A 27126-nucleotide genomic window follows, 5' to 3' on the forward strand; every position below is an offset into this window, starting at 1 on the left:
TCTGGTTGTTGATCATCCTCCAATTTTCATTCGAAATTCGCTGGCTGCACACCATGCCGACAGTTTCATGACTGGTCGTTCTTGGTTCCGATCCACTGTTTTTCGACAGTTTCACCGGGTGGTAACTTCGAGGCTCAGGATACAAATTGTTTGAAAATGACTTTAGGTGTTGGTATCTGGGAGAAAAGTGACCCACCAATCATCACGTTGTTAGTGCCACAGAACTTTGCAAACAGCTCTTCGCATTTGCTCATCCCTCTTGGCCCATGGCGTTCTCTATGATGTGTTTGAAGTCCGCATTGTTTGAGCTGCCGGGATCTATTCTGCGAGGCGAGCGGCGTGAGAAACCAAATTTCATTGCGCTTAAGTTTGCATTCACTTCGGTGTTATACAAATCAAGTCATAAGTCAAATATAAGCAAAAAGGGTCAGGTAGTTAGAAAAGATCGCATACCACAGAAAATTGTAATATTTGTAGTCACTGTATAGCATAGTTTATTCCAGTATTTTATTACAGTTACAACATAATCCGTACATGATCAAAAATTCTAGTGATGCTCTACAGTATGAACGGAACGGGTTCTCAATAGCAAAACTAGACCATCTTGTATGGCAGTCCCAGCAATGTCCTAAGAAAGTTTGTTGTAAGAAACAGTACCGGTAAACAACCGAATGGCGAGGTGCTATGATGCTCGAAATTATTTAGTATAATTATCACGATTTTACATTAATCAGGTTATGCTATGCTTTTTAACCTATTTCATCTAAAATAAGTCAGTTGCTGATGCAAAATTAACGATACTGCTGGGTAAGATTGTTGAATGCTGTTCAACGTTTTTATTATAGGTACGTATTGGTATCAATAAAAATGCCTTGCTGAATGCGATGATATTTGTTTTGATATATAACATCGAGAAAGTAGATCAAGTAGATTAGTACGGTTTGCTACATGCCTGACAAAAAATACAGGCAAAAATGGAAATGTTTTTTTACTGTTAAAATGTATACCCTGTAACGAAAGATGGAATTAGCACATTCAGTTCGCATCCTGTAAATGCAGATTATCACTGGCTAATGTAGCGTTTTGGAGTGATGTCGATAAGCGTACTACGTAACTGATTAACAATAACGAAATTCCGAGCATCCCGTGGCAAAATGGAACGGCTATTGCTCGCGCCGTTTTAATATATCGAACAACACGTCCTGAGCTTCATTATCACCGTGATCACTATCGTCCGAGATGTAGTTCCTGTTGTTTATTACCAAATGGTCTGAGCCTTCAGCGCCATGACTTTCATTTTCCAATAGTGGCCTATGCTGAGCACCTGCCTTAAAGCGAGCACTTGTCGTGTCGAAACTGGGATTGTATTTGGGAGCTAGCCCATTTTTAGTAACTAAACCACTGTCATCCTCCTCATCGTCATAATTTGTGGATCCATCAACAGTTTGCTGATCCTCCGTATAAGTCCAAAATTTGTGCACCACGTGACAGCAGATGCCTCCGAGACACAAAATAAGCCCGAGTACGTTTACCAAGCTAAGCTGATCACCGTACAGTTCCACTGCCAAAACCAGCTGGCAGATTTCCTGTGAGAGAAAATATAATCGTTACGTCGCCGAAAAATCTGTAATTTTATGAACAAAACCTTAAATATTCCAGCTACCGACAGCGTCAAACTGGAAGTGTTTGTCAAAACCATGAATTCGCTAACTTCCATAACAAATGCAATCAATGCGCCCTCAGTGATTCGACGCCACATTGTCAATATAACGACAGTATCAGTTTGTAGAAGTGTGTCGAATCCATCAGCAATGCGCTGTCCTGAAATTATTATTTAAAAGAAAAATGTTGCTGATAATGGTAACCCTTTGTTGAACGAAACTTACCCTCAAAACCTATGGTGAATGGTAGTATTGCAAGGATCATCCACGGTTGCATATGAAAGATCATATCGATGGGGTTGTGCAAGCCTAGCTTAGACTTCTGCATGATCAACTGGGCAAACGTCCAGCGAATTCCACTAGACAGCGAGGCAAACAGTAGAAAGGAAAACCCAAGTGCGTCAAAATGTGTCGATTTGTACGTAAACAGAAATAATCCGCCAGAAATCATCACCACGATGGCTCCCAAAGACCAACTCTATATAAATTAAAACAAAAACGTGAAAAAACAGCAACTAAAGTTAATTGAATCACTTACCTTTTTTTCTAGCTTTAATAGAATGGCAAATATCAGGATAAAAACAATCGTAGTTGACTTGGTCATTGTATATCTGTACAAATTATAAATGTAATAAACTATTTATAGTATATTGAGCAATTTATTAACTTACAGAGATATTTGCACTAGCTCTAGGCCCCAGTTGGAGAACCCGATGTCAATACCACTGGCCAGTCCGGTGGGTAAAATTTTTCGAACCGACGTTCTCCAATCCAGCATGATACGGGATTTCTTAGTGATACTTCGGTATATCGAACGAATCACTGCGGACATGACTAGTTTGAAGCAAAGATGGTAAACTACAACACTCAGCGGAAATTTGAACTCCTGCAGCAAAAGCCGCTGGTAGAACGTTAGTCCGATAGAGAGCGTAAAGTAGCACATGATGAGGAACAATGTAACGATGATGGTGTAGGCAAAGCTCTTCTTCTTCGTTGTGCCCATTGTTCCGGTGGCCGCACTACGGCTTGTTACCACGTACGGATGTCCCTTCGATGTGGTATGGTTCCTCATTTGAGTCTCACTTTCCAGTTCGATTTCCTCGTTCTGGGGCTCATGGTCGACCGTTTGCTTGACGCGTTCATATTTGATGTTGGTCATAGTTAGCGAAAATAATGTTTGTTATTGGTCTAAGTGATATGGTATATCGGTCTGTGGTTGAATTGATTTTTATACTCTGGGAGATGTGTATAATGGCACTTGGCTGCGGTTGATAAGTTCGCTAGAACTGGTTTTAGTTACGTTCCAAAACCCTAGTTGTTTACATAGAGCCTAGACGAGCGTTGACATGGTCCTTTCTGAAAAAAAAAGAAATTATTACAAAAATATTTAGATAAAACGAATGGTAAGCTATATTACATATTCTGGAATAAAGGACTGTCAAGAAAAAGAGCCGCAAAACAGACCGAGTAGGGCACGACCCCAAAGCGCATTGCCGTATAAGCTAATTTAATGAAAACTTTCCAGCAGATGGTTCTGGTGTGAAAAAAATATAAACACAAAAATATTTATCAGCGGATTCAAACTTGGGTATAAACGTCTTTTTAAGGCTTGACTCTTCTTTATCGACAAACTTTGCAGCCGGACTACAGGACAATCACGGGGCTAATGGACGATCCTTGTCTGACTCTAGCAGCACCGCCCAGCCGAGATTCGAACATACGACGACTGGTTTGCTAAGTATTAATTTTTATATTGGGCGAGTTTACAATTAGATTGTACACTTGCTTGCTAGCACCCAGCGAACTCGCCTAGTGTAATTTAGGGTTTAGATCAGCAAAATGTTTACTATTTTAAAATACGAAACTTACTGGAAGCTATTCCAAGCAAACGAGGGTTCCGTTGGCACCCCGGTAACAAGATTAACAACTGGGAGTTACTGAGGCGATGGCTGAGATCGACAGGTTGGAGCCTAAGATGAAGACCTAATTCGTGGAAGCACTCAGCGTAGAGCGTAACCGTTCAAATCTGACTTCTATGACCTGTCCATCGTCCTAACGAGAGCATGTGACACAAGCTTCCACTTTCGAAAATGTTCTAACACATGCAATGACGGGTTCATTACATCCAAAGACGGTACGGGTACGGTGGAATGGAGTTTGCAGTAAGCCGTTGGAACGTAGAGTCCGTTGCGAAGCACGAAAGTCCAATAGCGATAAAAGTCTGGGGGAATTGATTTCATCATTGAAGACTTTGGCCACGAATACTGCCTGGTGAGATACAAATATTGTGCCATCCGAATACACCTGCGAAACGACCCCTGTCGAAATGTACGATGTACTCCAAGATCGCTGAATTCTTCAACCTCCTTGGAATGGTTTCGCCGGTTATCATCTTAGCAAAACTCCTCGCGCAGGAACTGTAGCAGTTTGAAATCAACTGGGACGATCCGGCGCGGTTGATGAAAACATTACCCAGCAGTGGCCATCGGTGTGCAGGGATACCACATATAATTCTGTGTTTTTTGTTGGAAAAATCTGACAATCTGTACGGCGAGGAAAAATATCTGTGCAAAAATCTTTCACTCTCATGTAAAAGCTCAAAAATCTGTTTAATCTGTGTAATTTGGCGAAAATCTGTATTCTATGCATACAGATTCTGTACAGGCGATTTCTTTCAAATATCTGTTAAACACAGAATAATCTGTGCATGTGGCAACCCTGTCGGTGTGTCGCTACGAGCTCAATAGCTTTTCAAGTGCTTCTACAGCGGCTACGGAACTGCCTACGGATCCTTTTTTTTCATCCGAAGGGTTAGGAAATCAGCTCGATCGGATGCAGGGTGGCGTTCATGAGGTCGTCGTTAGACTAATCTTTCGGCACCGGATGGTGAGCTTGAAAGGCATGAGGATAATGACAGTTCCTTTTTCCTTCATCAAAATCTTTAAGCTATTTAGCAATGTTTAGGAAGTCTACCCACATACACTGGCAGGACCTTGAATTGATGGTGGATTCCCCCCTCCATATATACATACATACAACATACCCAAGGAACATTTTTATCGTATAATAGCTTATCAAGCACTTGTTCCATTGGTTTTAGCTTTACAGCAGTTGAATAAGCTACTCTTAAAAATGCGTTTGTTGGGGAGGTATTGCCCGTTTCTTTGGTAAAAAACGCGCTGCTCACTTTTTTGATAGTTTGAAATCGTCGCAGAAAGAATCTGCTTGGCTGTATTGAAGTTAGAAGTGTATATTATGCTTGTCTAGCACGTAACCTATTGATTTAGGGCACGGGATGGTATTTTCGGTCCATTAAGCGATGGCATCTATTTTTTCGGCCTATGGCCCTGTTCTAATGGAAGAACAGGTGATTTTGACGTTCTTTGAATAAAAAATAGTAGATTACTTGCAGTCTTGAGAAAATAGTTATAGCATATTAAAATTGTATGTCGCCAAAGTATTTTTATTGGCGAAAAGAAAAGGTAAATAGGCTGAATTTAGTTAGACACCTGCTGAAAATACCCTCCCGTACCCTACTTGACAAAATAAGCGATATTTGCCCCCGCGACGATTATAATTGATCGCGTACGAAAGGGTGTGAAATTAGCAATACCTAGGCCATCAGGGGAGTCTTTGCAGGTCTGTGAAACATTAGGCGCACACACCAGATCACTCTACATACGAAAATCCGAATTTTCACCTCAAACGTTATATTCATACTGCCGTATGCCTGTAAAACGTGGTGCGTTTCAGCGGAAACAACGCAAAAACTGCAGGTATTTATTAATCGGTGCCTACGAGCTACGATATATCATTCGTGTCTGGTGGTCTGACAACTGTATACTCAATGAGGAACTCCATCGTTGATGTGCTCAACGGCCGATAGCAACAGAGATGAACGTAGATGGAAGAGGATCAGACACATCTTGAGGAAAGTAGCGAACGAGATCTGCAGAGATGCACTCGACTGGAATCCGCAAGGCAGACCCAGAGGCTCATGGGCAGGCAGCTTAGCCAACAACATCCGGGCTGTAGACGAGAACCTGTCCAGGCGTAAGCAAAAGCCATGGTGGATGGGTGGAGATCTCTAATTTCATTCCTATGTTCTGCCGGACCAGCGGACACGGACACATAAGTAAGTAAATAATAGGCACCTAACATGTCTATTGATCGGAGGTATTTTTACCGGCAGTATTATGATCTGCCGTAAACTGTGTACAGCAATCGGGGCCAGCTACAAAAGACAATCTTCGTGACTGTCGCAGTGGCATTTTTGAACCAAGTGCCCTTCTGGCATACTAAAAAAATTATGGCCTGCTACTGTTACTATTAACCTTCTGAGATTCACGAAATTAATATAAACTATTTTCCGGTGCACGTCGCCTAAAGCTAGTGCCGAAGTCTATTTTTATAGCAACGCGTGTTTAACGAAGCGCGTGCAAGCAAACACATCAATATTTGCACTAGATATTATCACATTTTATCAAGCGTAGAGTTATGTTTATATGTAAAAAGTTGTGAACTTAATAATGTTGTACAAGCTGTTTAATATCCCTTATTATTCGAAGGAAAATTTAATTGATTCGATCAAACTAATTAGGTACGTTTGTTATAGGAAAATTTAGCTTTTTAGAGCTTCAAATGAAACGAATTCAGCAACATCCGATAGTAATCTATTTTTAACTTTCCGATGTTAATTTATGAGTGAATAAAACAAATACACCAAATATTGATAAAAGCATTTATCACATTCACATTTCATGAAGCGCAGTACAAGTTAGTGTTCAATGCGAATTTAAAATCACTTTTGCCTGAATAGCGCATATTGCAGCCGAGCCATATGGTAGTGATAAGTAGTTCGTGGATTTGACCTATACTTCATTGCTTTACCTTTATTACTGCTAATGCTTATCGTCGTGGTCACTGATATGAATCTAGCAGCGAAATAAGTTGATGTACTCCCTAATCTAAACTTGTAAATGTACATTTTTACTGAAAACATCATAGATACGAACAGACCGGAAAAGGGTTTTAAAGTAACAAAAATTTATCCTGACGAGTATCTACTGTTTCCAAGTAAAAAACATACTGACGAAGCAAAACTTTTAAAATTACCTAAGTTAACATTTTTTATGTTAAAAACATTTTTTATATTAAAAGAGTCGGTAAAAATGATACGCTTTAATAATTCACACGTCGCAAAATAATGTAAACAAGCATAGGCACTTACCAAGACGGAATTCAGCTAAACTGCATTTTTTCACTGCTCCTATACGTTCGTCTCCGTTGTTTCGATTGCAGTACGCCTTGCTGTGTTCAATAAATATGACAAAACCAGCCGCTGATGATGTGTTGCACAGATGACTTGGTGAATTTGATAAGCAAGTTTTTATTATTTTTGTGATATTCAAAGCGCATCACCGAAGTACATTTTGCTGCTGTTAAGGTTTTTTAACACTGGCGGAAAATCACTCTCACTTTTTCATTCATTTTGGCATATGTTCATTCGGAACTTACCTTCTCATGCTCATTCATCCCCGCCTTCAACAGTGTGCAACGAATGACGTTTTGCGTAAGCGTAAACCGCGTAAACATTACAGATATAGAAGAGCGGATAATGTCACTATGGTATGTATAGAAATAAATTGCATCTTTAACATTGAAAGGACTAAAGAAAATACCATCATTTAGCTTACATTATTTCGTTTGCAACAATAAAGTTTTATTGTCAGCTTGTACTATTTGTCTCGAATAAACAAACGGGCGTTTCGCCGTTATAAATTATCTTAGTTTAACTAATAACAACTTCAAAAAAACATAATTCGAAAGCTTCTTTCACATTGTACTTAATCAAAGCAATTTCTCGACTGTTTGCATTAAATCTAGTGTCAAGTAACACAAACCATTGGATTTCGATCATAGTTCGAAAATCATTTTAAAAATACATCATGATTGTCATGAACATAACAGATACAAAATAAAACAACGACGAAAAACGATTCTCTAGAATCGAAGAGCCCTCTTGCCCCGGCTTACATTTGTTGAACCTTTGGCTTGGCCACCTTGCTGGTCTGTTGGTTTTTGGAGAACCATCTTCTCTAAATCCGCTGGGGTAATGATCGGTTTTTGAGGGCAGTACTTCTTGGTGTGAGCATAGACACCTGTAGCCTGACAGTAAGGACAAACGTAACGCTGTAGCCTAGGGCACATCACGTGACCGTTCCCGTCTCGACACGAATGGCTCATGTAGGTCTTAAGGTCCTCACCATTGTTGAAACAGAACACGCAATACTGTAAAAATGAACAGAATGATATTAGCAAATAATAAATACACGTGCACCTATTTTATAACTTACATCTTCATTCTCTTTCTGATTGCGCTTGTTTCGGTTGGATCGTTTGTGATTATCAACCATCTCGCGAGTTTCGAAAGAATTTATTGGCGTAGAGCAAACTGGTATGGCTTGATTGTCCAACTTGGACAACGGAGTCTTGGCCCAGAATGAGTTGTTGATTCCAAAACCTGGTGGTGGTCGTACAGTTTCGGAAATCTTATTGCTTATAGCACTTTCGATACCATTGCGAATAAATTCTTGTCGAACTAGTTCGACATCCTGCATTCTAGATGTTTGAATCAACTCTTGTTCTAGACCGTCAACGTCGATAGCAAAAGCTTGCGGAGCAACCAGTCCTTGCGACATTATACTCCTATTTGTGAACGGTGTAGCCCAAAGGTTGAACGTGTCAGGCGTCATATAGGTAGCTTCAGTTCTGGTGATATTAAATCTAGCAGACTGTATTCCATTGTAGTACGGAACCGAGTTGCCGTAGGTCTGCGTCCAGAATGTTTTTTCATTTTGGACCATTAGCATATTTGTTGGGAGCATGTTTTAGAATAGCTGACAGGAATATAAGCTTATAAGTCCTAAAATTGAGAATAATTAGTCTATACTTACTGCGCAATCCCGACTACAAAGTTTTGCAATGCTGCTAAAAACGCCAAGATAGATTCTGCTATTGTTTCACTACACATTAGTACATTACACAGCTTGGAAAGAAACATGGAAGTACGAACAGGACTCGACAGGATTATTAGCCGTTGGTCCATTGTTGCCAGAGAAACTGCACGTTTTATTATCCTTTAAAACCATGATGATATTTTTAAAGGTGCGAGAACGTATGTGGGTCCTATTAAATATTACGAAACGCAGCAGGGGGTGGGGGTAGGGGTAATACGTTGAGTTCACCGAAGTACATTTTGCTGCTGTTAAGGTTTTTTAACACTGGCGGAAAATCACTCTCACTTTTTCATTCATTTTGGCATATGTTCATTCGGAACTTACCTTCTCATACTCATTCATCCCCGCCTTCAACAGTGTGCAACGAATGACGTTTTGCGTAAGCGTAAACCGCGTAAACATTACAGATATAGAAGAGCGGATAATGTCACTATGGTATGTATAGAAATAAATTGCATCTTTAACATTGAAAGGACTAAAGAAAATACCATCATTTAGCTTACATTATTTCGTTTGCAACAATAAAGTTTTATTGTCAGCTTGTACTATTTGTCTCGAATAAACAAACGGGCGTTTCGCCGTTATAAATTATCTTAGTTTAACTAATAACAACTTCAAAAAAACATAATTCGAAAGCTTCTTTCACATTGTACTTAATCAAAGCAATTTCTCGACTGTTTGCATTAAATCTAGTGTCAAGTAACACAAACCATTGGATTTCGATCATAGTTCGAAAATCATTTTAAAAATACATCATGATTGTCATGAACATAACAGATACAAAATAAAACAACGACGAAAAACGATTCTCTAGAATCGAAGAGCCCTCTTGCCCCGGCTTACATTTGTTGAACCTTTGGCTTGGCCACCTTGCTGGTCTGTTGGTTTTTGGAGAACCATCTTCTCTAAATCCGCTGGGGTAATGATCGGTTTTTGAGGGCAGTACTTCTTGGTGTGAGCATAGACACCTGTAGCCTGACAGTAAGGACAAACGTAACGCTGTAGCCTAGGGCACATCACGTGACCGTTCCCGTCTCGACACGAATGGCTCATGTAGGTCTTAAGGTCCTCACCATTGTTGAAACAGAACACGCAATACTGTAAAAATGAACAGAATGATATTAGCAAATAATAAATACACGTGCACCTATTTTATAACTTACATCTTCATTCTCTTTCTGATTGCGCTTGTTTCGGTTGGATCGTTTGTGATTATCAACCATCTCGCGAGTTTCGAAAGAATTTATTGGCGTAGAGCAAACTGGTATGGCTTGATTGTCCAACTTGGACAACGGAGTCTTGGCCCAGAATGAGTTGTTGATTCCAAAACCTGGTGGTGGTCGTACAGTTTCGGAAATCTTATTGCTTATAGCACTTTCGATACCATTGCGAATAAATTCTTGTCGAACTAGTTCGACATCCTGCATTCTAGATGTTTGAATCAACTCTTGTTCTAGACCGTCAACGTCGATAGCAAAAGCTTGCGGAGCAACCAGTCCTTGCGACATTATACTCCTATTTGTGAACGGTGTAGCCCAAAGGTTGAACGTGTCAGGCGTCATATAGGTAGCTTCAGTTCTGGTGATATTAAATCTAGCAGACTGTATTCCATTGTAGTACGGAACCGAGTTGCCGTAGGTCTGCGTCCAGAATGTTTTTTCATTTTGGACCATTAGCATATTTGTTGGGAGCATGTTTTAGAATAGCTGACAGGAATATAAGCTTATAAGTCCTAAAATTGAGAATAATTAGTCTATACTTACTGCGCAATCCCGACTACAAAGTTTTGCAATGCTGCTAAAAACGCCAAGATAGATTCTGCTATTGTTTCACTACACATTAGTACATTACACAGCTTGGAAAGAAACATGGAAGTACGAACAGGACTCGACAGGATTGGCCTTGCCAGCGTTGCTGATATTGTTCAGGGTTTTGCGTGAGAAAAAAAGAAAGGGAAGTATTTTTGCTTTTGTCAACACTCACGCGTTGACAGTTCGGCACGAGATTTCCTGTAAGTGCGAGCAGCCTACGAAATCTCTTTCAACGCTGGCAAGGCCAATTATTAGCCGTTGGTCCATTGTTGCCAGAGAAACTGCACGTTTTATTATCCTTTAAAACCATGATGATATTTTTAAAGGTGCGAGAACGTATGTGGGTCCTATTAAATATTACGAAACGCAGCAGGGGGTGGGGGTAGGGGTAATACGTTGAGTTTCTATTACAAATTTTTTACGCAAATTTGTTAGGAAGGGGGCTTTGAGCGATAATGTTACGAATAAGATTATAAATAAAATATCAATAAAATAAACTATTCAGATAATATTCATAAAATTACCTAAAAACTAACCCGACATTTGTGAACTGTGTCGTAATCGTCGGCAGAGCAATTCAAAATTGCGCAATCGAAAAGTGCTCAGGTTGAATCGTGTCCTAGATCGTGTCAGTGTCTTTGGCGCACTTATTGCATCATGGAATATAACGAAAAAGGGTGCCGAAGATACGATTCAGCGATTCAATCTAAAATAGCATTTTTATGAGCGGTTGCGCACTTTTCAGTGTAAAAATATTCATGCAGTTAGCAATAATAACACTGTCTGTGATAATAACTTACAAATTACTCCAGAATGCTAAATTTAATTTAAGAAATCAGCTATGCCAATTTGTCTGGTTTTCTATCTACCGCACTATAAAATGTAATAGCTATATAGTCTTTACCACCCTATAGAGTTTTGCACGGACGAACATAACCTCCCTTTTTTGACGTCTATCGGTGGTTTGTTGACATGGACTTATTGCGCCCAGGTAATCAATAAGCATTAATATAAGCAGTAAATTAATCGTTTATTAGCATTTCTGGCGTTTTATAATGCATGTTGCTGTTTATCAGCTGTACTATTGTAATTTGGCATCCAAAATTCTATTTAAATTCTTCTTGTCGGTAACAAGCTGCAAATAAGCATTGCCAGCACTAAGAGAGGGCTAGCAGTAAAGTAGCCGCTTATTTTGCCAAAATAGCATTGAAGGCAACTTAAAAGCTTATTGGCTTGCATTTAAATTGCATTAGAAATGCTTATTGGTTACCTGGGCAGGTTAAAATTATGGAAGTGAATATTGTTAAAGGCGTTTACGGCAGATCAGAAAAGCACGCAAACTGCCATGCCAAGTAATTTGAGGGGGAACTCTGCTGGACAATACGCGTTTTAGTCGTTTAACTCGAATTTATTTATGTCGCGTTCGCAAAGTTCGGCTAACAGATAGTAAACAAACCCCAAATAGATGTCAAACGGATGAATCGCGTTCATTCGTGACATCAGCGTGCAAAACCTTATTGACATTTTCATTTGGGGCGAACTAGCTACCGGTTGAAAGCCTCATTAGTAGCCCCAAAGTAAATAACTAAATAAGAAAATCTTCTTATCAACCTGCAGCTGAATGACAGCTGAAATTATTTTTTTAAATTCTTCCTTTGATATTTGTGATTGCACGTCTCAAATCATGTAAACTCTCATTCCCCCGTAGTCTTTGTAGTTCTTTTTGCAAAAATTAAGCTTTGTAACGATAAATCTTTGCGTTTAATTTTCAATAATATTTATACGAATATTTGAACAGCTTCATAGATCGACACTTGCATTTAAGATGATTTCTTTGTCAATTATTTGATAAAAATCTTTAGGCTGTGAACCATTTCGCGAAATTTTTAACTTTTTGGTTAAAATTTGACAGTAAAGATATGACACTACATTTCGTTCAATAATGTGGCATCGCAAAAACTTTTCTTCTTAAATATTTATCTTAAACTACATCAGGTTTGTATATTTTAACTTTGGTAAAGGACAATGAAGAATGATGTTAATGTGTATACATGTGGTGTGTGTTGGGCCTGAAATTAACAATATGTTAGCCGAGTCATTTGACTTGAGCACCGAGCCCAAACGTTTTCTTCTGCTAATTTCACCAAATTAGTTGGCGGCTCTCACAGACAGATTAATACCGTGGACCCCCGTTCGTTTGACCATTTTTAATCTGAACACTTTTTAATTTGAACCCCGTTGGTTTGCACGACGTGCAAATTAAAAATGGTTCAAATGTCATTCTCAACATGACATCATTTGTTTATGCAGACAATGCACATATACACGATTTGTTTGTACTGACCTAGCGTGTTTAATCGGTTTCACATTTCGTTTTCCTAACGATTAAGATAGAAATCCGATCGGAAAATGCAATATTCGCACTTGCAACTGCTAACTAAAACAAACCACCAAAACAATAACAAAGAGCAGGGCGGCCAGTTCACACAAGTTTCAGCATATTTCGGGTTACCAGTTGTTCAAATTAAAAAGTAATCCCGTTAGTTTGCATGAGGAATCGTTCAAACGAACGGGGGTCCACTGTATATTAGCTAAGCCTAAATTTAGCAAAATGTTCGTATATGTATGAGAACCTTTAGAGTATGATTGCCATTTTTACCTGAGCTCCCCAATAGCAGTCATGTATATGAGTAGTACAGTTTAGATACTGCATGGGTTCGAAATTTACCCGAACCAAAGATAAAAACAGAAAAAAACGTAAAGATTAATAACGAATTGGCGACAGAAATTGATATTTATTTTCGAAGATGATGGTTGATATCGATATTTTGGTAAAGATCATTGTTAAGAAAACTTTAATTTTCTATCGAGTTTGTAGAAATTTCTTTTAGAATTGGTAACGATCGGTATCGATTCTCTCTATTGGTGTCTTTAAAGAGTGATTATCGGAAAATAAAGAAATATGAAGAAATGGTTGCTCAAAATAGCGTCCGTTTTTTCATGGTCCACCACCAACCTATTCAATGGACGTCCTTTGTGAATGACGCATATAGCCGCATTTGGACAAATACGGTTGCCAGTTTCATGAATCGCATGTATTCGTAAATTCGAAAACGACCACAACGACACGACAAGTCAGTTTATAGATTTAGAGTTTCCAAGAGTTTCGATTCGAGCTGTTATCCTTTTCTAAATAATGTAAATAAATAATAGACCGCTTTAAAACGTTAAAAACAGAAGCCCACCTACGGTCAATTGTGCCTATGAGAAACAAGCAAACACTTTATATCGAAATCAGTGTAATCCAACCATGACCTGTGCTGTTCCAAGTTGCGCTGGATTGGAAAAACGTTTGATCCCATTCCCGGAAAACTCGATGCTGAAGAAACACTGGTTGCAAGCAATCGAGTTCGGAACAGGACTGAAACTTTTAGCTCGTCATCGGGAAGCAGTTTGTTCGTGGCATTTCGGTAATCAGGCTTCCACCACAGGTTATTGGGAGCCTTTTAAATTTTTACACAAGTAAGAATGTATATGATAACAACTAATGTGGATCTAATTCCATATAATTCTAAAAATTTGATTTTAGAAATGGAAGAGTAATCCAGGTGGCCAGCTGTCGTCTGTGTTTGCAATTTAAAGAACGTGCTCGTTTGACATCTAGTAGTTACATACTAGAAAAACCGTATTTATCACGCGCGATACAATATGCTTTAAACATTTATTTATCGCAAGATGATCTCTTTACTGGGATATGTGTTAGCTGTCAGGATAGTGTTGATAGTTTGGATAAGTGGATTCAACGCACTAAAAGCACTGAAGAAGATTATCATGATTTACAGACAGCTGCCCGAAGCAGTATATTCAATATTAAAGGTAGTTTTGAAAACAACGAAAGTAGATTTACCGCAGAAAGCCTTGAAATTGAAATAGGTGAGATCAAAGTTGAGTGTAGAGAAGATAGTACTGCCGAAAACCAGGCTGATGAAACAGTTGAAAATATCGCTGAGTTATGCACTGAAAATATTGACCGACTGGTTCAAACAAGTGTTAAAAATGAAATAGAGGAGTCGAAGTCGCTGAGAACATTTTTGCCGGTTATTAAATTTAATCACCCGCCAAATATACCAGCAAAGCGTGGTCAGAAGTTTAAACGCAAAGTTACTGAAACTACCACGACATTCAAATTCAAAGACATTCTTAGCCGAAAGTGTTACATTTGTAATTCCCTACTAGAAGATCGTGAAGAGTTAGTAGCTCACCTGACTACATACCACGCGATCGGTAATAATCACAAATGCCCTGAATGTGACAAAACTTTTAAATTGATAACCTCTATGAACCGTCATCTCAGTTTGCACGACAAGTTGAACAGACCACTCAAATGTAGTTATTGTACAGAAAGATTCAAATTTAAATACAGTCTGCATGTCCATGAAAATCGAGAACATGAAGCTAGTCATGATATTCGACAAAAGAAAAAAAATACTGAAAAAACATTTCAATGCTCAACCTGTGGTCAGACGTTCCGTACAAACTATGATTTACTCAATCATGACCGGTTTTATCATCAGAAAATGCCAGGAGCAACATGTAAGTTGTGCGGTAAGCATTTTCGGCATCCGTCATCGCTTCGCAAGCACCAAACAGTACACGTTGGTGATAAGCCATACGTTTGCCTGCATTGCGGAGCTGCTTACAAATCTACCTCTAGTTTAGTAAATCACATTGCCAAGCAGCATGAAGCTTTGGAAACTGAAACTCGCGTTGGTCATAAAAGTGATTCAGAATCTATCAAATGTGATGTTTGCTCAGAAAGTTTTTCTAGCAAAGCCTTGTTGGTCGGTCACATTGATAAAAAACATTTAGGAAGAAGAACAAAACAGGCGGAGTAAAGGTAAATAAATACATATAGCTACTGTTGAAATTAATTTTTCAATGTGATAATCATACATTAAAATCTACCAAATACTCTCAATTTTCACTGTATATTTAAAAAAATATTTTTGGCTTCGTCCCACTATCTGTATCTGTGGTTTACAAAACTTTCTATTAAACGGTTTATTGTCTACATTCGATAAATAAATTGCTACAAATCACTTTTCCGCATTCTCACCATCTGACGATTCTTCGGTAGTATTTCTATTACCGAAGTAATTTTCTGTTTTAAAAATAATCGGTGCTTCATACATGCCACTAGATGGATTTCGGTTTGTTTGCCTTTCCGCTGGTTTAGATTTACCAAAAATATTTAACGATTTTAATAACACGTTTATGGTTTTGTCCGGAATATCCAGTTCTTCCTCAGCTATTTGCACTTGGCGTTCGACACTGTCCAGGTTTTTTGTAACAATTACCACAAATTTTTCCAATTGGTCTAGCCGTTCACAGAGGCTATCCAGTTCCGGTTTAAGCTGAAGTATTCGAGGGATGTTCTGTTGACTGGTGGCAAGTGATTCTTCTTTGATCAGTTCCAGTAAATTTTCGAATTCTTCCATCCGCAGTAGCATTTCGTCGATACGAGCTGAAATTGGAAGAATCTACGGAACGATTTTTGTTGATATAATTCTCAGGATATAATTATGCAGCACCTAAGCAGATTAAAGTTTACCTCTGTTTGAAGATTTGATGCTCGATAGTAGCACGAATAATCTTTTAAAGGTTCCTCTGCCATAGCTTATCGAACAGATATTTATTACTCGGAATAAAAAACACCCAAAACACACAATTTTTTTTAATAATAAATTATTATATTTATTATTATGTTTATCTCTAACAGGAAAAATGATTTTGCTTTTGCATTTTCCTCACTGTAGACTGTACTGTTGTTTATTTGCACGGAAATTAAGATAGAATAAAAATGATGTAATATTCACTTGATACCAGCGAATTCATAAATTAACCTGGCTCAGGTCGATTAGCACTCAGTTTTAATCCAAGTGCTGTCAAAGCGTTCATAAATTAACCGAGATTGCATTTCGGTTAAACTGACAGCATTCAGTTTGAAGCGCAGGTTAAAACTGTCTAGCATTACGGTTTACGGGTCGATCTGTCAAACTGCCCGTATCGTTCATAAATTTTGGGTTCGAGTTAGCACGAACCCAGATTAATATATGAATTCGCTATAAGTAATCCGCCGTACTGAAAATGTAAATTTCTACGGGGTGAAGTGGTTGTCAAACTCATAGAGCTTTCTGACAGCTCAAGCACCCACACTAGCGAACACGGAATACGCGTGTATATACATGATGTTTACCTCATTTTGTGGAACAGCTGATGCTGGAGGAACAAACCGAAAAATAGCGATTACTAGTTGTGTTTCTCCGTTTGCCACACTGCAGAGCACATATTTCAGTTAAATTTTCCATCTTGTTCCAAATTCAAGCACATATTTTGAAAATTTGCTGGTATTTAAGCCAGCGGAAGACGAAATTCATTCTGTACCTTGGTGACAAAGGAATGCATCTCTTTTGTTTACTGTTGTTGTTTGCCTCATTTTCAAGCACCAATACACATATAACTGGAAAGCTCTATAGGTATACCAAACTGTTAATTTTGACAGGAACCAAAAACTTTGCTAGGAATTCCCTTTTACCGAGCACCGAGGACTATTTTAAAGTTGCTCTTTTCACTCCTACATGAGAAAGAGATAGCAACACATCATGCCCTTGGTAAATTTATAAGCAAATCGCTATGTGCGCGAAACGGTGCTGCTACCTTCCCAAGTTTGTCCTATTTGTGAAGTCGGTGAACAAATTTGTTAAGGAGTGAAAAGGATAGACAAAACTTTGCACCAAATATTCACAAACTTTCCATATGGCAGTTCCATGAGAGTACAAGAGATCGATTTGTGTTTACATAGCGAAAAGAAGACGATCGCGATCGGTCCCGGACGTCCCGGATGAAGTATGGTCCGCTGTCAAATTTTGAGCCCATCATGACAAGATGATGATATGCTGTACCGGCCATTTCCTGCTGCTCGATTTGCAGACGTCAATAGAGTAGAAATTTGCGTAAAAAAAGAAATAATTCCAAAATTTTCATAAAAAATCGCGTGGGAAGGGTGGGAAGCGACTTCAGTGAAGTTAGGGCTGTGCTGCACTCACAGCACTTATTTTGCTTATTTAACTATGAAACCTTAACCAAGCAAAATTCGAAAATATTATTAACGCTCTTGGTGCACCACCCAGTGTGAACTGATAAGAGTGCGCCGTAAATACAGAAGATAGAGCAATACTTAGTTCTGCAATCTTATGGATAACAATGGACTCTATAAATGCCCCATACGTTTAGCTTGGTTGAGGTGTTACAGTTAAATAAGCAAAATAGGAGCACTAAGTGCAGGACAGCCCTGAGTGAAGTAATTCTTTTCTTCGGGTTTCTATGGTTATTTTTTTCCGCGAGTTTGACAGTTCGGAACTTAATAAATTTTTCCTAATTTAAAGCAATAATGAATAAGCGTGCAGATCCGAAGAATTTTCCGAATTGGAATTTTCCCAATGAGCATTTTTGACAGCGTTTTGTTTTGCTGACGAATACGCTATTTTTCACTAACTTTATTTCTTAATTCTTAGTGAAAGTGTTTTTTACTATAAGTAATTTAGGAAAAGTTTTCGCTGTTTTTCTATTCATCATGAGTACACTGGAGGAAGAACCGGAGACGAAGAAGGACCACATAAATAAAATAGTCCTTTCCGAAGAGGTACAGCTGGCGATCGAACAGGTACTGCAAAGTTCTGATCCTCTTGACCATCCAGACTTCGATGCAACCGAGTACGTTAACCAGCTGTTTCCGAACGAACAATCGTTGTCCAACATTGATGACGTTATCACGAAAATGGAATATGATATAAGTTCAATAGATGATAACATACGGAGTGTAGTCCGTGGTCAGGTAAACACAGGAGAAAACGGAAGGGCTGCTCTGAAGGAAGCACAACAATCTATTACACAGTTGTTTGCGTTGATAACAGATATCAAATCTAGAGCAGAGAAAACGGAAGATATGGTCAAGGAAATCACACGGGACATCAAGCAGCTAGATTCAGCCAAAAATAATTTGACTTATGCGATTACAACATTAAATCACCTTCATATGCTGGTTGGCGGAGTGGAAAATTTAAAACGCCTAGCGGAACGTCGTCAGTATGGAGAAATACTAAATCCGCTACAGGCTATTATTGAAGTTAATCAGCACTTTCAGCAGTACTCGGAAATTGTTCAAATACAGACACTGTCGTCACAGGTGCAACAGATTCAAACCGAATTAGCGACGCAAATTACGGACGATTTTAAACATTTTTTCGCACCCCTGCAAAGTTCAGGTCACACCGGAAATCGTATGACAATAACGCAACTTAAAGATGCATGCCAAGTTGCTTCTGTGCTCGATAAACCAGTTAAAAAGAACATTCTGAAGTGGTATATAAGTAAGTATTGTTTTTCCAGAACGATGAAAGGTAGTAATCCTTTGATTTTAGATTTGCAGTTACAAGAATATGTTCAACTATTTCACGAAAACCAGGACATTGCATGGCTTGATAAAATCGACAAGCGGTATGCTTGGCTCAAACGGCACTTGCTGGATTTTGAAGAAAAGTACGGTAGTATCTTTCCTGCTGATTGGGAGATTTCAGAGCACATCACCATTCAGTTTTGCACGATCACGCGTGAAGAGCTTACAAAAATAATGAGTCGAAGACGGACAGAAATTGACGTCAAACTTCTTCTGTTTGCTATCCAAAAAACAACGAGCTTCGAACAGCTGTTGGACAAACGTTTCAATGGAATCACACTCGGAGAAATGAATCCAGCTAATAATGCTAATGAAAAAGCATCATTCATGGATCTGATAGGCGTATGTTTTAAGTCGTATCTGGATATCTACACGGACAGTGTCGACCGTAGTCTAGCGGAATTGATTCTACAGTTTGCCCAGCAGAATATTCAGCAGCTATTGCCTAAGGACGGAAATGTGTCAGTTATTCCCAAGTTAGTTTTTTGTCCTTTATCAATAGATTTATAAATTTAGGACGATAACACGTTCTAATTTGGCATTTAATTAAATCATGTTCATTAATCATGTAATTAACTATTGATTAATTGCAGTTGTGCAGAATTGTTCGTTTTCTACAAGAAATGCATGGTTCAATGCACCCAGTTGAGTAACGAAAAGCCGATGTACGATTTGACACTCATTTTCAAAAAGTACTTACGCGAGTATGCCATCAAAGTTCTGGAAGCCAGGATTCCCAAGTTGCAGCAGACAAGTTCGACAACTTCATCGATTAGCAACAGCATGTCATTGCTTACGAAAGACTTGCAAAACCTGTCCACGGCAGCCGGACAGGTTATACACAACTTTCTAAAGGAAGGGGAAGCACCACGGTAATCTATTTTGCTTTGTATATTTGTATAACTTATTTTTGTCATTCAAATCCGAATGTGAGTTGATCGTTCTTTACATTGCAGGTATAATTTGGACGACATTCGGAAGATTTGTTACGTGCTTGCTACTGCAGAATACTGCTTGGAAACAGTCCAACAACTGGAGGATAAACTCAAAGAGAAAATAGAAAAAAGCTACGTTAGCCGCGTAGATCTTTCGGACGAGAAAGACGTTTTCCATAGAATCATTTCCAACTGCATTCAGCTGTTGGTTCAGGACCTTGATACTGGGTGTGAACAGTCTCTAACGCTGATGACAAAAATGGCCTGGCACAATATAAGCAACGTCGGTGATCAGAGCGGATTTGTCAATCAGATCGTGACTAACTTGAAACAGTTTGTTCCGGTAGTTCGTGACAACCTAGCTGCCAGTCGAAAATACTACACACAATTCTGTCACAAGTTTGTCAATTCGTTCATTCCAAAGTATATCAACACATTGCTCAAACTGCGACCAACAACCGCCGGATCCAGTACTTCTTCTTCTATGGTAACAAGTGCTTCGAGTTCTAGTATCTCGGAAGCGGCCAATAATGCATCAACTGGCAATTCAACCAGTGGAAATATTTTGGGTTGCGAGCAACTTTTGCTGGACACACATAGCTTGAAGACTGTGCTCTTGGATTTGCCATCGATTGGGTCGCAAGTCCAGCGGAAACCACCCGCTAGCTATACCAAGGTGGTAGTAAAGGGAATGGCAAAAGCGGAAATGATCATCAAAGTGGTCATGCAGTCCATTCACCCTGTTACACTTTACATCGAACAGTATCTTAAGATGTTACCAGAGAGTAACATGACTGAATTCCACAAGATCCTGGAAATGAAGAGTGTACGAAAAATCGAACAGCAACAATTGGTGGAATTGTATAAGCGCTCCTGCCCGCAGGGGCCATCGAGTGGCGGAAGCACAACCGAAGGAACCGCTGTGGTTACTCACAGTGGAGGCGACGTACTACTGAGCCAGTCACAACAGGCAGCAGCCACGGCAGCAGCTGCTCTTAGTGGTGCTGGTTCGAGCATTATCGCTCTTGGTGATTCTTTAATGGATAGAGGTAGGATAAAGAAGATAGAAAATTTGATAAAGAATCGATTGCCTAACTAAAACGAAAACCTGTTGGAAAAGAGTTCGAAAGCTGGTACTTGCTACAGAATAATATATGCTATATTGCTACAGAATAATATATGCTATTTGTGAATAAACAAAGGACAAAACAATAAAACTTTATTTGTTTCCTGTTAATTGTTTTTTCCTGTCGGCATTCGCGACTTTTAAGAAGAAGGTGGGATTGCTTATAAACCTCCAGCTCACTGGACAAAGACAAATTAAACGGTGCAACAATTTTGCGCTCGTTTCTTTTTATGACCCAAAACGGTTGAACACTTCTTGAAAGCTAGATATTTCCCAGAATGTACTGTTTGCCCGAATGTACCACATTCCCGAAGTCAGAAGGGGGATCCCTAAGCGCCAAATTAAAATTATAGGTCATAAATTTTCAAAAAACGAACAAACATGCCAAATTTGAGTAAAATCGGAGCACTTTTTGTCATGTAATTACTAAGTGGGTACACCTGTACCCGGTTGATCAGATTGCGTTGATTTTTTAAGGGTTAAATAACCAGTTTGCGCAATGCTGTCAATTTTATTTTTAGAACGAGAAATAGTTTTGCAATATGTTTTTTCAGTCGCTTAATCAACGTCTCAGCAACCTTTATGCAGCCAAAAAAGTCTATTTTTAAATTTAAAAAAATGGAGCGATATTTTTATTTTACCATAAACGTTGTCGAACACGATATTTTTAATTTCGGATAACTTTAATTCGTATTAGTAAGCTAATTAAAGTGTGTTAATTGAGTGTTAAGATTTGTCGCTCGGCGTACGGCCCCGGATGGCTCCATGGCAAATTTGTGGTGGATCCATCCGGAACCGCATATCGAGTCACTTCCGCGACAAATTTTGTAAAAATCTTTTGCTCTCAATGTAGCAAGTAGTCCAGGAGCATGTTACATTTTTAGCGGAAGAGGACCCCAATCCTCGGTGTAATGCGACCCGTGCCTAGGGATGAATGCTTGCTAATAAAGTTTCCTAAGGTCGAATGGAGCCTGCGTAGTACCAGAGCACCCTGTGCAGTAAATTGCTTCCTCTGTTCCAAGGTGGTAAAGGAAGGATGATTTTCCCCCAGCAGAGTACAACCATCGCCATATAAACCTTACAAAAACAATTGATGAGGCAACCAACGACCCCCAAGAGTTGGAGAATAACACCGGAGTAGGTGTAGAGGTGGCGCACGACGGTAGACCGGAAGAGCGCAGTCCGATCGGCACGGTCGATATTGGTGGAGTGATGGACATAGGGATGGAAGAGGACTTTAACCTCGACAGCATGTCGCTGGAAGGAGGACTCTCGGTTTCATCCCTGATCCTAAACTTACCAACAGGGAATGCGAAGAGTGACGCGGATGACCTTCCCGATCCAGCGACGCTGCCTGAAGTCAAGGGCCAACCTGAGGCTTCCGGAGATGTGGCCACGCATCTCTCCAATGCTCAACGGAGACGGCAGAAGTGGTATCGTAGCAGCCCCTGCTCAAAGGAGGAAGCGGAGGAACTCGCCCTTCTGCCGGCCGGCCAGCTTGCCCAGCGGAACCTGGTCGTTACCAAAGCGAGCCAAGCTTGCGCGGGTCCTTCGGCACCAAAACCAACCTCGGGGTACACATACAGGGAAATAGTGGATGCTTTCAGCGTAGTCATAACTACGGCTGATTATCCCGTTTCCCTGCTCACTACGGATCAGCTTCAGACTGTCCGCGCCGTTCTTCTGGATCACATTACTGACTAGGAGACACCAGACATTAGGCCAAAGTTCAGGAGCTGCCAGTTCAAGAACGGGTACTTGACACTGGTTTGCTCTGACTAGAACACGGTCTAATGGCTGGAGCAATCGAATATGCCGAACTATGCTGAAGCCTGTGTGAACTGGCCGCCCTGCTCTTTGTTATTGTTTTGGTGGTTTGTTTTAGTTAGCAGTTGCAAGCGCGATTATTGCATTCTCCGATCGGAAATTTCATTGAGAAAACGAAATGTGAAACCGATTAAACACGCTAGATTAGTACAAACAAATCGTGTTTACTTGTATTGTCTGCGGAAGCAAATGATGCCATGTTGAGAATTTTTAATTTGCACGTCGTGCAAACCAGCGGGGTTCAAATGAAAAAGTGTTCAGGTTATAAATGGTCAAACGAACGTGGGTCCACTGTACTTCCAGGACAGTGTCGGCACCCAAGGGGTCGGTCACTCGGCACATCTGTTCTTATGTTAGGCAGGCTTGCTGATTATCGCGAAAGCGCTTTACTCTCTTTGTTAGTTATTCTCTAGAGAGTTGCACGACCTGTGAAAAAAAGCTTCTCAGATCAGCTTCGATCAGCTTTGCGGTTGAAGCTATTCGGCATATTTCGCTTTTTCATGTTCTTCGTTCTTCTCTGAATTATCGCCTGTATGGCAGGCAACAAGTATTGCTCACTCATGAACTACGGGTTAATGCGATTCACAAAGCAGTCTTCAGCTAAAGAAGCATTCAATAGTGAGCGATATCATCTACATTCTTCATGAAGAATATTTTTTGGTTCTTCCTCGCGAATGAATGAATGATTTTAGGAAACAAGGGAAACCAGTTATTCATGTCGAATGGCAAAATTCGTTGTGATGGTAAACAGAATCAGAAGATTTGTTGCATTGCGGCTAGATAAACCTAAAACTTTTCCTCTTAATTCTATTATTTGGTCGGCGTTAAGTCAAACCGAACCTAGTAACAAAACTTTGATTTCGAGAAAAACGCGTTCAAAGTTTGCTGCTCTGTATGGTTTATAGCTATGAATCGTTCGAAATCTTCTCATAACTCTGGCTGTTTGCAACATTTATGTAGTCTGATTAGTGTATAATGTAGCTTAGAAATTTCTTGATCGTTTGCTGTCATTAACTCATTTTATTAAATGTTGCGACTTGGGCCGGTCGAAGTCAAAGTCCAAGTTTGCTACTACTGTGTAGTTTAAAGGTTTCAATCGTTCGAAATCGTTTCGTATCTTTGGCTGTTTAAAACATTTATGTATTCTGATTAGAGTGAATTGTCGCTTTGGAAATTCTTAACCGTGTGTTGTCAATAATTTAAATTATTTAAATTTTGCGACTTGGTCCGGTCTGATTTGAGGGGGTGAGAAGGAAAGGGGTGTAAGTGACAAAATTGAAAAAATCGAGATAATGGTAGGAAAGGATACTTTGAGTAAGGTTTTATGCATGCCAGAAAATTCACGTCAAAATTTTACCGTTTAATGACTTTTTTAAAAACATGAAAAAAACGAGCAAAATAAAAGTTGGTTTTCGTTTGGAAAGAAAGGGGTGTAAGTGCACTATCTGAGCAATTCTAACTCAACTAACAAAACGGTTTGTCTCGAATATTTTTTAATGAAATGAAAGTTTGCTGATATGTTAGATGCCACACAAGGATTCATTTTCTACGAAACTTAATTATTTTCGTCAAGAGTAACTTTTCAAAAGGGCGTATTTATAAATGGGATTTTTTTAAATATCGTATCTCGGAAACCACTTCTTTGTTAAAAATGACGTCAACGGAAAAGTTATAGGAAATTAAGTATATTTTCGGAAAAAATACACTGAAAGAAAAAACTTTTCAAAATCAAGACAAAAATCATTAAACTTGAATTATCAAAACATGTCCCCTCAGATTTATATCATTTTTATTAAAGATAGCTTAAAACATGTTCTAAAATGTCTTTCGATTTTTTTTTTAAATCTGATAAATTTTTCAAAAATATCCAAATTTTCCTTTTTTTGTAAAACCAGAACAAAATCAAATGCTACGCATTATCATGTTATGTCATTTTAACTTTTTTTAGGCCCAGCCGTCCTCAAGTTATGCCACTGTTTATATTTTATGAAGTTTTTGTCCTTCCGACGTGAGGCAACTGAAGGGGGAGGGGGGGCAATGTGATTTTTTTAATCAAGTAAAACAATTTTACGTACTATCGGCCAGGCTGCTATTACTCAAACTATTTTCCCGAAGAAAGTAATATTTTACCATGATATATAAAGTATACGAATATACGCTAGAGCCGACGGATGAGAAAATTCTGAGTTGAATTAACGCTTCTAGCACGAATTCGAACAATGGAATTTCCGAAAACCATTCAAAAAAAATTTCCCTCGTTTTTGTCTTTTTTCGTATACCGTGAACGTACCATATTCTGCGCAGTTAAGACATTTTTATGATTCTTCCGCTATTATAAGTATTCTAGACTTAAATTAATAACGTTGATAGCAGCAACGTGTAGTGCTACGGTCTATAGTATCTGGTAAAAAACATGGGAATCAAAAGTCGACCAACAATTGCGTATATTTTTTGTTTTGTAAACTTATCCACTGTGCCTAATTCTGCGCACTCTCTTGGCCATGTTCCTAATTCTGCGCATGTTTGTTCCTAATTCTGCGCACCTAAAAAGTAACTATAAACACTCATACCATGTCTTTATACGCTAAAAGCATGTCAAAAATCCGGTATTAGCCATTACCATAAATAAATCCATGATTTGGAGTTCTTGTGCTGTCCAGGTGGCACAGCAATATTGTTATCATTTTGATTGGCTTACTTTAAAAATTTTATTGTCGATAACATGAAGGGTGAGTTGATTCGGGTTTTCTGCATACTGAATATTACATTTTAGACAAATATGAAAAATTGTGTTTTCATGTAGAAACCACTTCGCCACTGCCTGACAGCTCCTTGAAGTTGGACATTCAAAAAAAAATCAGAAAGCATAGTTCCATAAATTGGCGCTCGTACGGACCCCGAGTCGCAACACAGGATTCCAATCAATGCAAGTTAAAGGTTCTACTTGAATTTTCATGCCTTTATACCTCAGCCATTTGGGTGAGGTATTCTTTCGCGATTTCTTCGAAGGATGCATTACTGCGCAGAATTTGGAACATGAATAAAAAACCTGTGCCTAAATCTGCGCACTACTGCGTCGCATTTTTCCAACGAAACCAAGGCATGCAATCACTCTTTTTGTCTAAAACATGACTAAAACTAATTATTCTTTCTAACTATGCTGGGTAATTTGATCATTGCAAGGAATTTCGATCATAAATTTGTTATTTTCTAGAATGACAGTTTTAGCGTTGGCGCTAACGACGTTGTTTTCTGACGTATGAAATACTTTCAGTTTCAGTTTAATTTATTTCGCTGTCAAATATTATAGCCCTTTTGTGAATAATGGCGTGGTATTCAACAGGCATTTATAAAAAAATAACACAATGGTCATAGTTATGCACAATGTTGAAATATACATATATTAAGAAAAATGCGCAGAATTAGGAGCGGTCACGGTATTTTTGCATAGAAAATAATAACGTATATATTATAAGCAAGAATAGATTCGGTTTTCATGTTTAAACCTTAAATAAAAATTCTTAAAATCCAAGGTTTTTTTTGCTCGATTAAAAAATTTACTTTGTTTTTTTTTTCGCCCCCCCCCCCTTCAGTGGCCGAACACCGGAAGGACAAAAACTTTATAAAATATGTATTTGTAATAGCCTAATTCAAGAATGTGCTAGGTGCAATAGTGACATTTCTCTTCCTGGGGTGCGTAAACATTTCTTAGTGTCACCCAGTTAATTTATTTTATCAACACCTTTATTAATTTTAAATATATTCGTATGGTTAGGAAAATATATCACATAGATGATCATTTTTTCAGTCCTCTATGAATATATGTAAAATATCAGTAACTACGGAAACAATATGAAATTGAATGAGATAAATAATTGTTTGTCAAGTGCAAGTCTTTGTTGATTGCAAGAACGCAAAATTTGTTTGAAATTTGTATAGGAAAACTAGTTCTTGCTATTTTAATTCTACGAGTAACTATTTCTATAAACCAGCTACAGATCAAACCGATTTTGGCACGTTTCACGGATTATTTTTGACACGACCGTATTCGAAAATCAGTTTTATTCTTTTTTAAAAACAAAACTGACATCTCAGAATATTTCTTCGAGGCAATTCTGAAGGCTTAGCGGACAATTCCCGGTTCGGTTTGGCGAATTCTGCGCGAAGTTACAAGCACACGTACATACACCACAAATACACACATACTCATATACATACATGCAAGCACACAT

The 27126-nt window shown here is 38.8% G+C and overlaps 4 protein-coding genes across 6 annotated transcripts; 2 read left to right on the top strand and 2 right to left on the bottom strand.

Annotated features, from left to right (window-relative positions):
* Positions 1 to 475: 475 nt before the first annotated feature.
* Positions 476 to 7112, bottom strand: LOC128734304 (solute carrier family 35 member C2). 3 transcript variants are annotated; one of them, XM_053828422.1, is made up of 7 exons: positions 6892 to 7112; positions 3079 to 3195; positions 2333 to 3017; positions 2200 to 2272; positions 1887 to 2139; positions 1646 to 1821; positions 476 to 1586 (listed from the first exon to the last, which is right to left on the bottom strand). In XM_053828422.1, the coding sequence occupies exons 3-7, from the start codon at positions 2818 to 2820 to the stop codon at positions 1164 to 1166; spliced, it is 1413 nt and encodes a 470-aa protein (XP_053684397.1). In that variant the 5' UTR covers positions 2821 to 3017; positions 3079 to 3195; positions 6892 to 7112; the 3' UTR covers positions 476 to 1163. The 3 variants fall into 3 exon arrangements, with proteins under 3 accessions (XP_053684397.1, XP_053684396.1, XP_053684399.1); XM_053828421.1 differs by lacking the exon at positions 3079 to 3195; XM_053828424.1 differs by lacking the exons at positions 3079 to 3195; positions 6892 to 7112 and adding an exon at positions 6552 to 6679.
* Positions 7113 to 13741: 6629 nt separating this feature from the next.
* Positions 13742 to 15386, top strand: LOC128736203 (zinc finger protein 845-like). The gene is made up of 2 exons (XM_053830682.1): positions 13742 to 14013; positions 14081 to 15386. Exons 1-2 carry the CDS (start codon positions 13802 to 13804, stop codon positions 15384 to 15386), a joined length of 1518 nt encoding a protein of 505 aa, XP_053686657.1. The 5' UTR covers positions 13742 to 13801.
* An 82-nt stretch (positions 15387 to 15468) lies between these two features.
* LOC128737782 (biogenesis of lysosome-related organelles complex 1 subunit 4-like) lies at positions 15469 to 16217 on the bottom strand. The gene is made up of 2 exons (XM_053832489.1): positions 16103 to 16217; positions 15469 to 16031 (listed from the first exon to the last, which is right to left on the bottom strand). The coding sequence occupies exons 1-2, from the start codon at positions 16163 to 16165 to the stop codon at positions 15588 to 15590; spliced, it is 507 nt and encodes a 168-aa protein (XP_053688464.1). The 5' UTR covers positions 16166 to 16217; the 3' UTR covers positions 15469 to 15587.
* A 1803-nt stretch (positions 16218 to 18020) lies between these two features.
* On the top strand, positions 18021 to 21100 carry LOC128734471 (vacuolar protein sorting-associated protein 53 homolog). Its single transcript, XM_053828690.1, has 4 exons — positions 18021 to 18920; positions 18972 to 19482; positions 19600 to 19878; positions 19963 to 21100. The coding sequence occupies exons 1-4, from the start codon at positions 18125 to 18127 to the stop codon at positions 21038 to 21040; spliced, it is 2664 nt and encodes an 887-aa protein (XP_053684665.1). The 5' UTR covers positions 18021 to 18124; the 3' UTR covers positions 21041 to 21100.
* Positions 21101 to 27126: the final 6026 nt, after the last annotated feature.

The sequence above is a fragment of the Sabethes cyaneus genome, chromosome 2 (assembly GCF_943734655.1).
Source record: "Sabethes cyaneus chromosome 2, idSabCyanKW18_F2, whole genome shotgun sequence".
NCBI classification, from domain to species: Eukaryota; Metazoa; Arthropoda; class Insecta; order Diptera; family Culicidae; genus Sabethes; species Sabethes cyaneus.

Bases quoted from the DNA above. Each gene is read 5' to 3' on its own strand.
- LOC128737782 (XM_053832489.1), bottom strand. From the start codon at position 16,165: ATGGCAGAGGAACCTTTAAAAGATTATTCGTGCTACTATCGAGCATCA. The intron at 16,032-16,102 runs GTAAACTTTAAT...ATCGTTCCGTAG, and splicing joins CATCAAATCTTCAAACAGAG to ATTCTTCCAATTTCAGCTCG.
- LOC128734304 (XM_053828421.1), bottom strand. From the start codon at position 2,820: ATGACCAACATCAAATATGAACGCGTCAAGCAAACGGTCGACCATGAG. The intron at 1,822-1,886 runs GTAAGTTTCGTT...TAATAATTTCAG, and splicing joins ATTCACCATAGGTTTTGAGG to GACAGCGCATTGCTGATGGA. The intron at 1,587-1,645 runs GTTTTGTTCATA...TTTCTCTCACAG, and splicing joins CGGTAGCTGGAATATTTAAG to GAAATCTGCCAGCTGGTTTT.
- LOC128736203 (XM_053830682.1), top strand. From the start codon at position 13,802: ATGACCTGTGCTGTTCCAAGTTGCGCTGGATTGGAAAAACGTTTGATC. The intron at 14,014-14,080 runs GTAAGAATGTAT...ATTTGATTTTAG, and splicing joins CCTTTTAAATTTTTACACAA to AAATGGAAGAGTAATCCAGG.
- LOC128734471 (XM_053828690.1), top strand. From the start codon at position 18,125: ATGAGTACACTGGAGGAAGAACCGGAGACGAAGAAGGACCACATAAAT. The intron at 19,483-19,599 runs GTTAGTTTTTTG...GATTAATTGCAG, and splicing joins AATGTGTCAGTTATTCCCAA to TTGTGCAGAATTGTTCGTTT. The intron at 19,879-19,962 runs GTAATCTATTTT...TTTACATTGCAG, and splicing joins AAGGAAGGGGAAGCACCACG to GTATAATTTGGACGACATTC.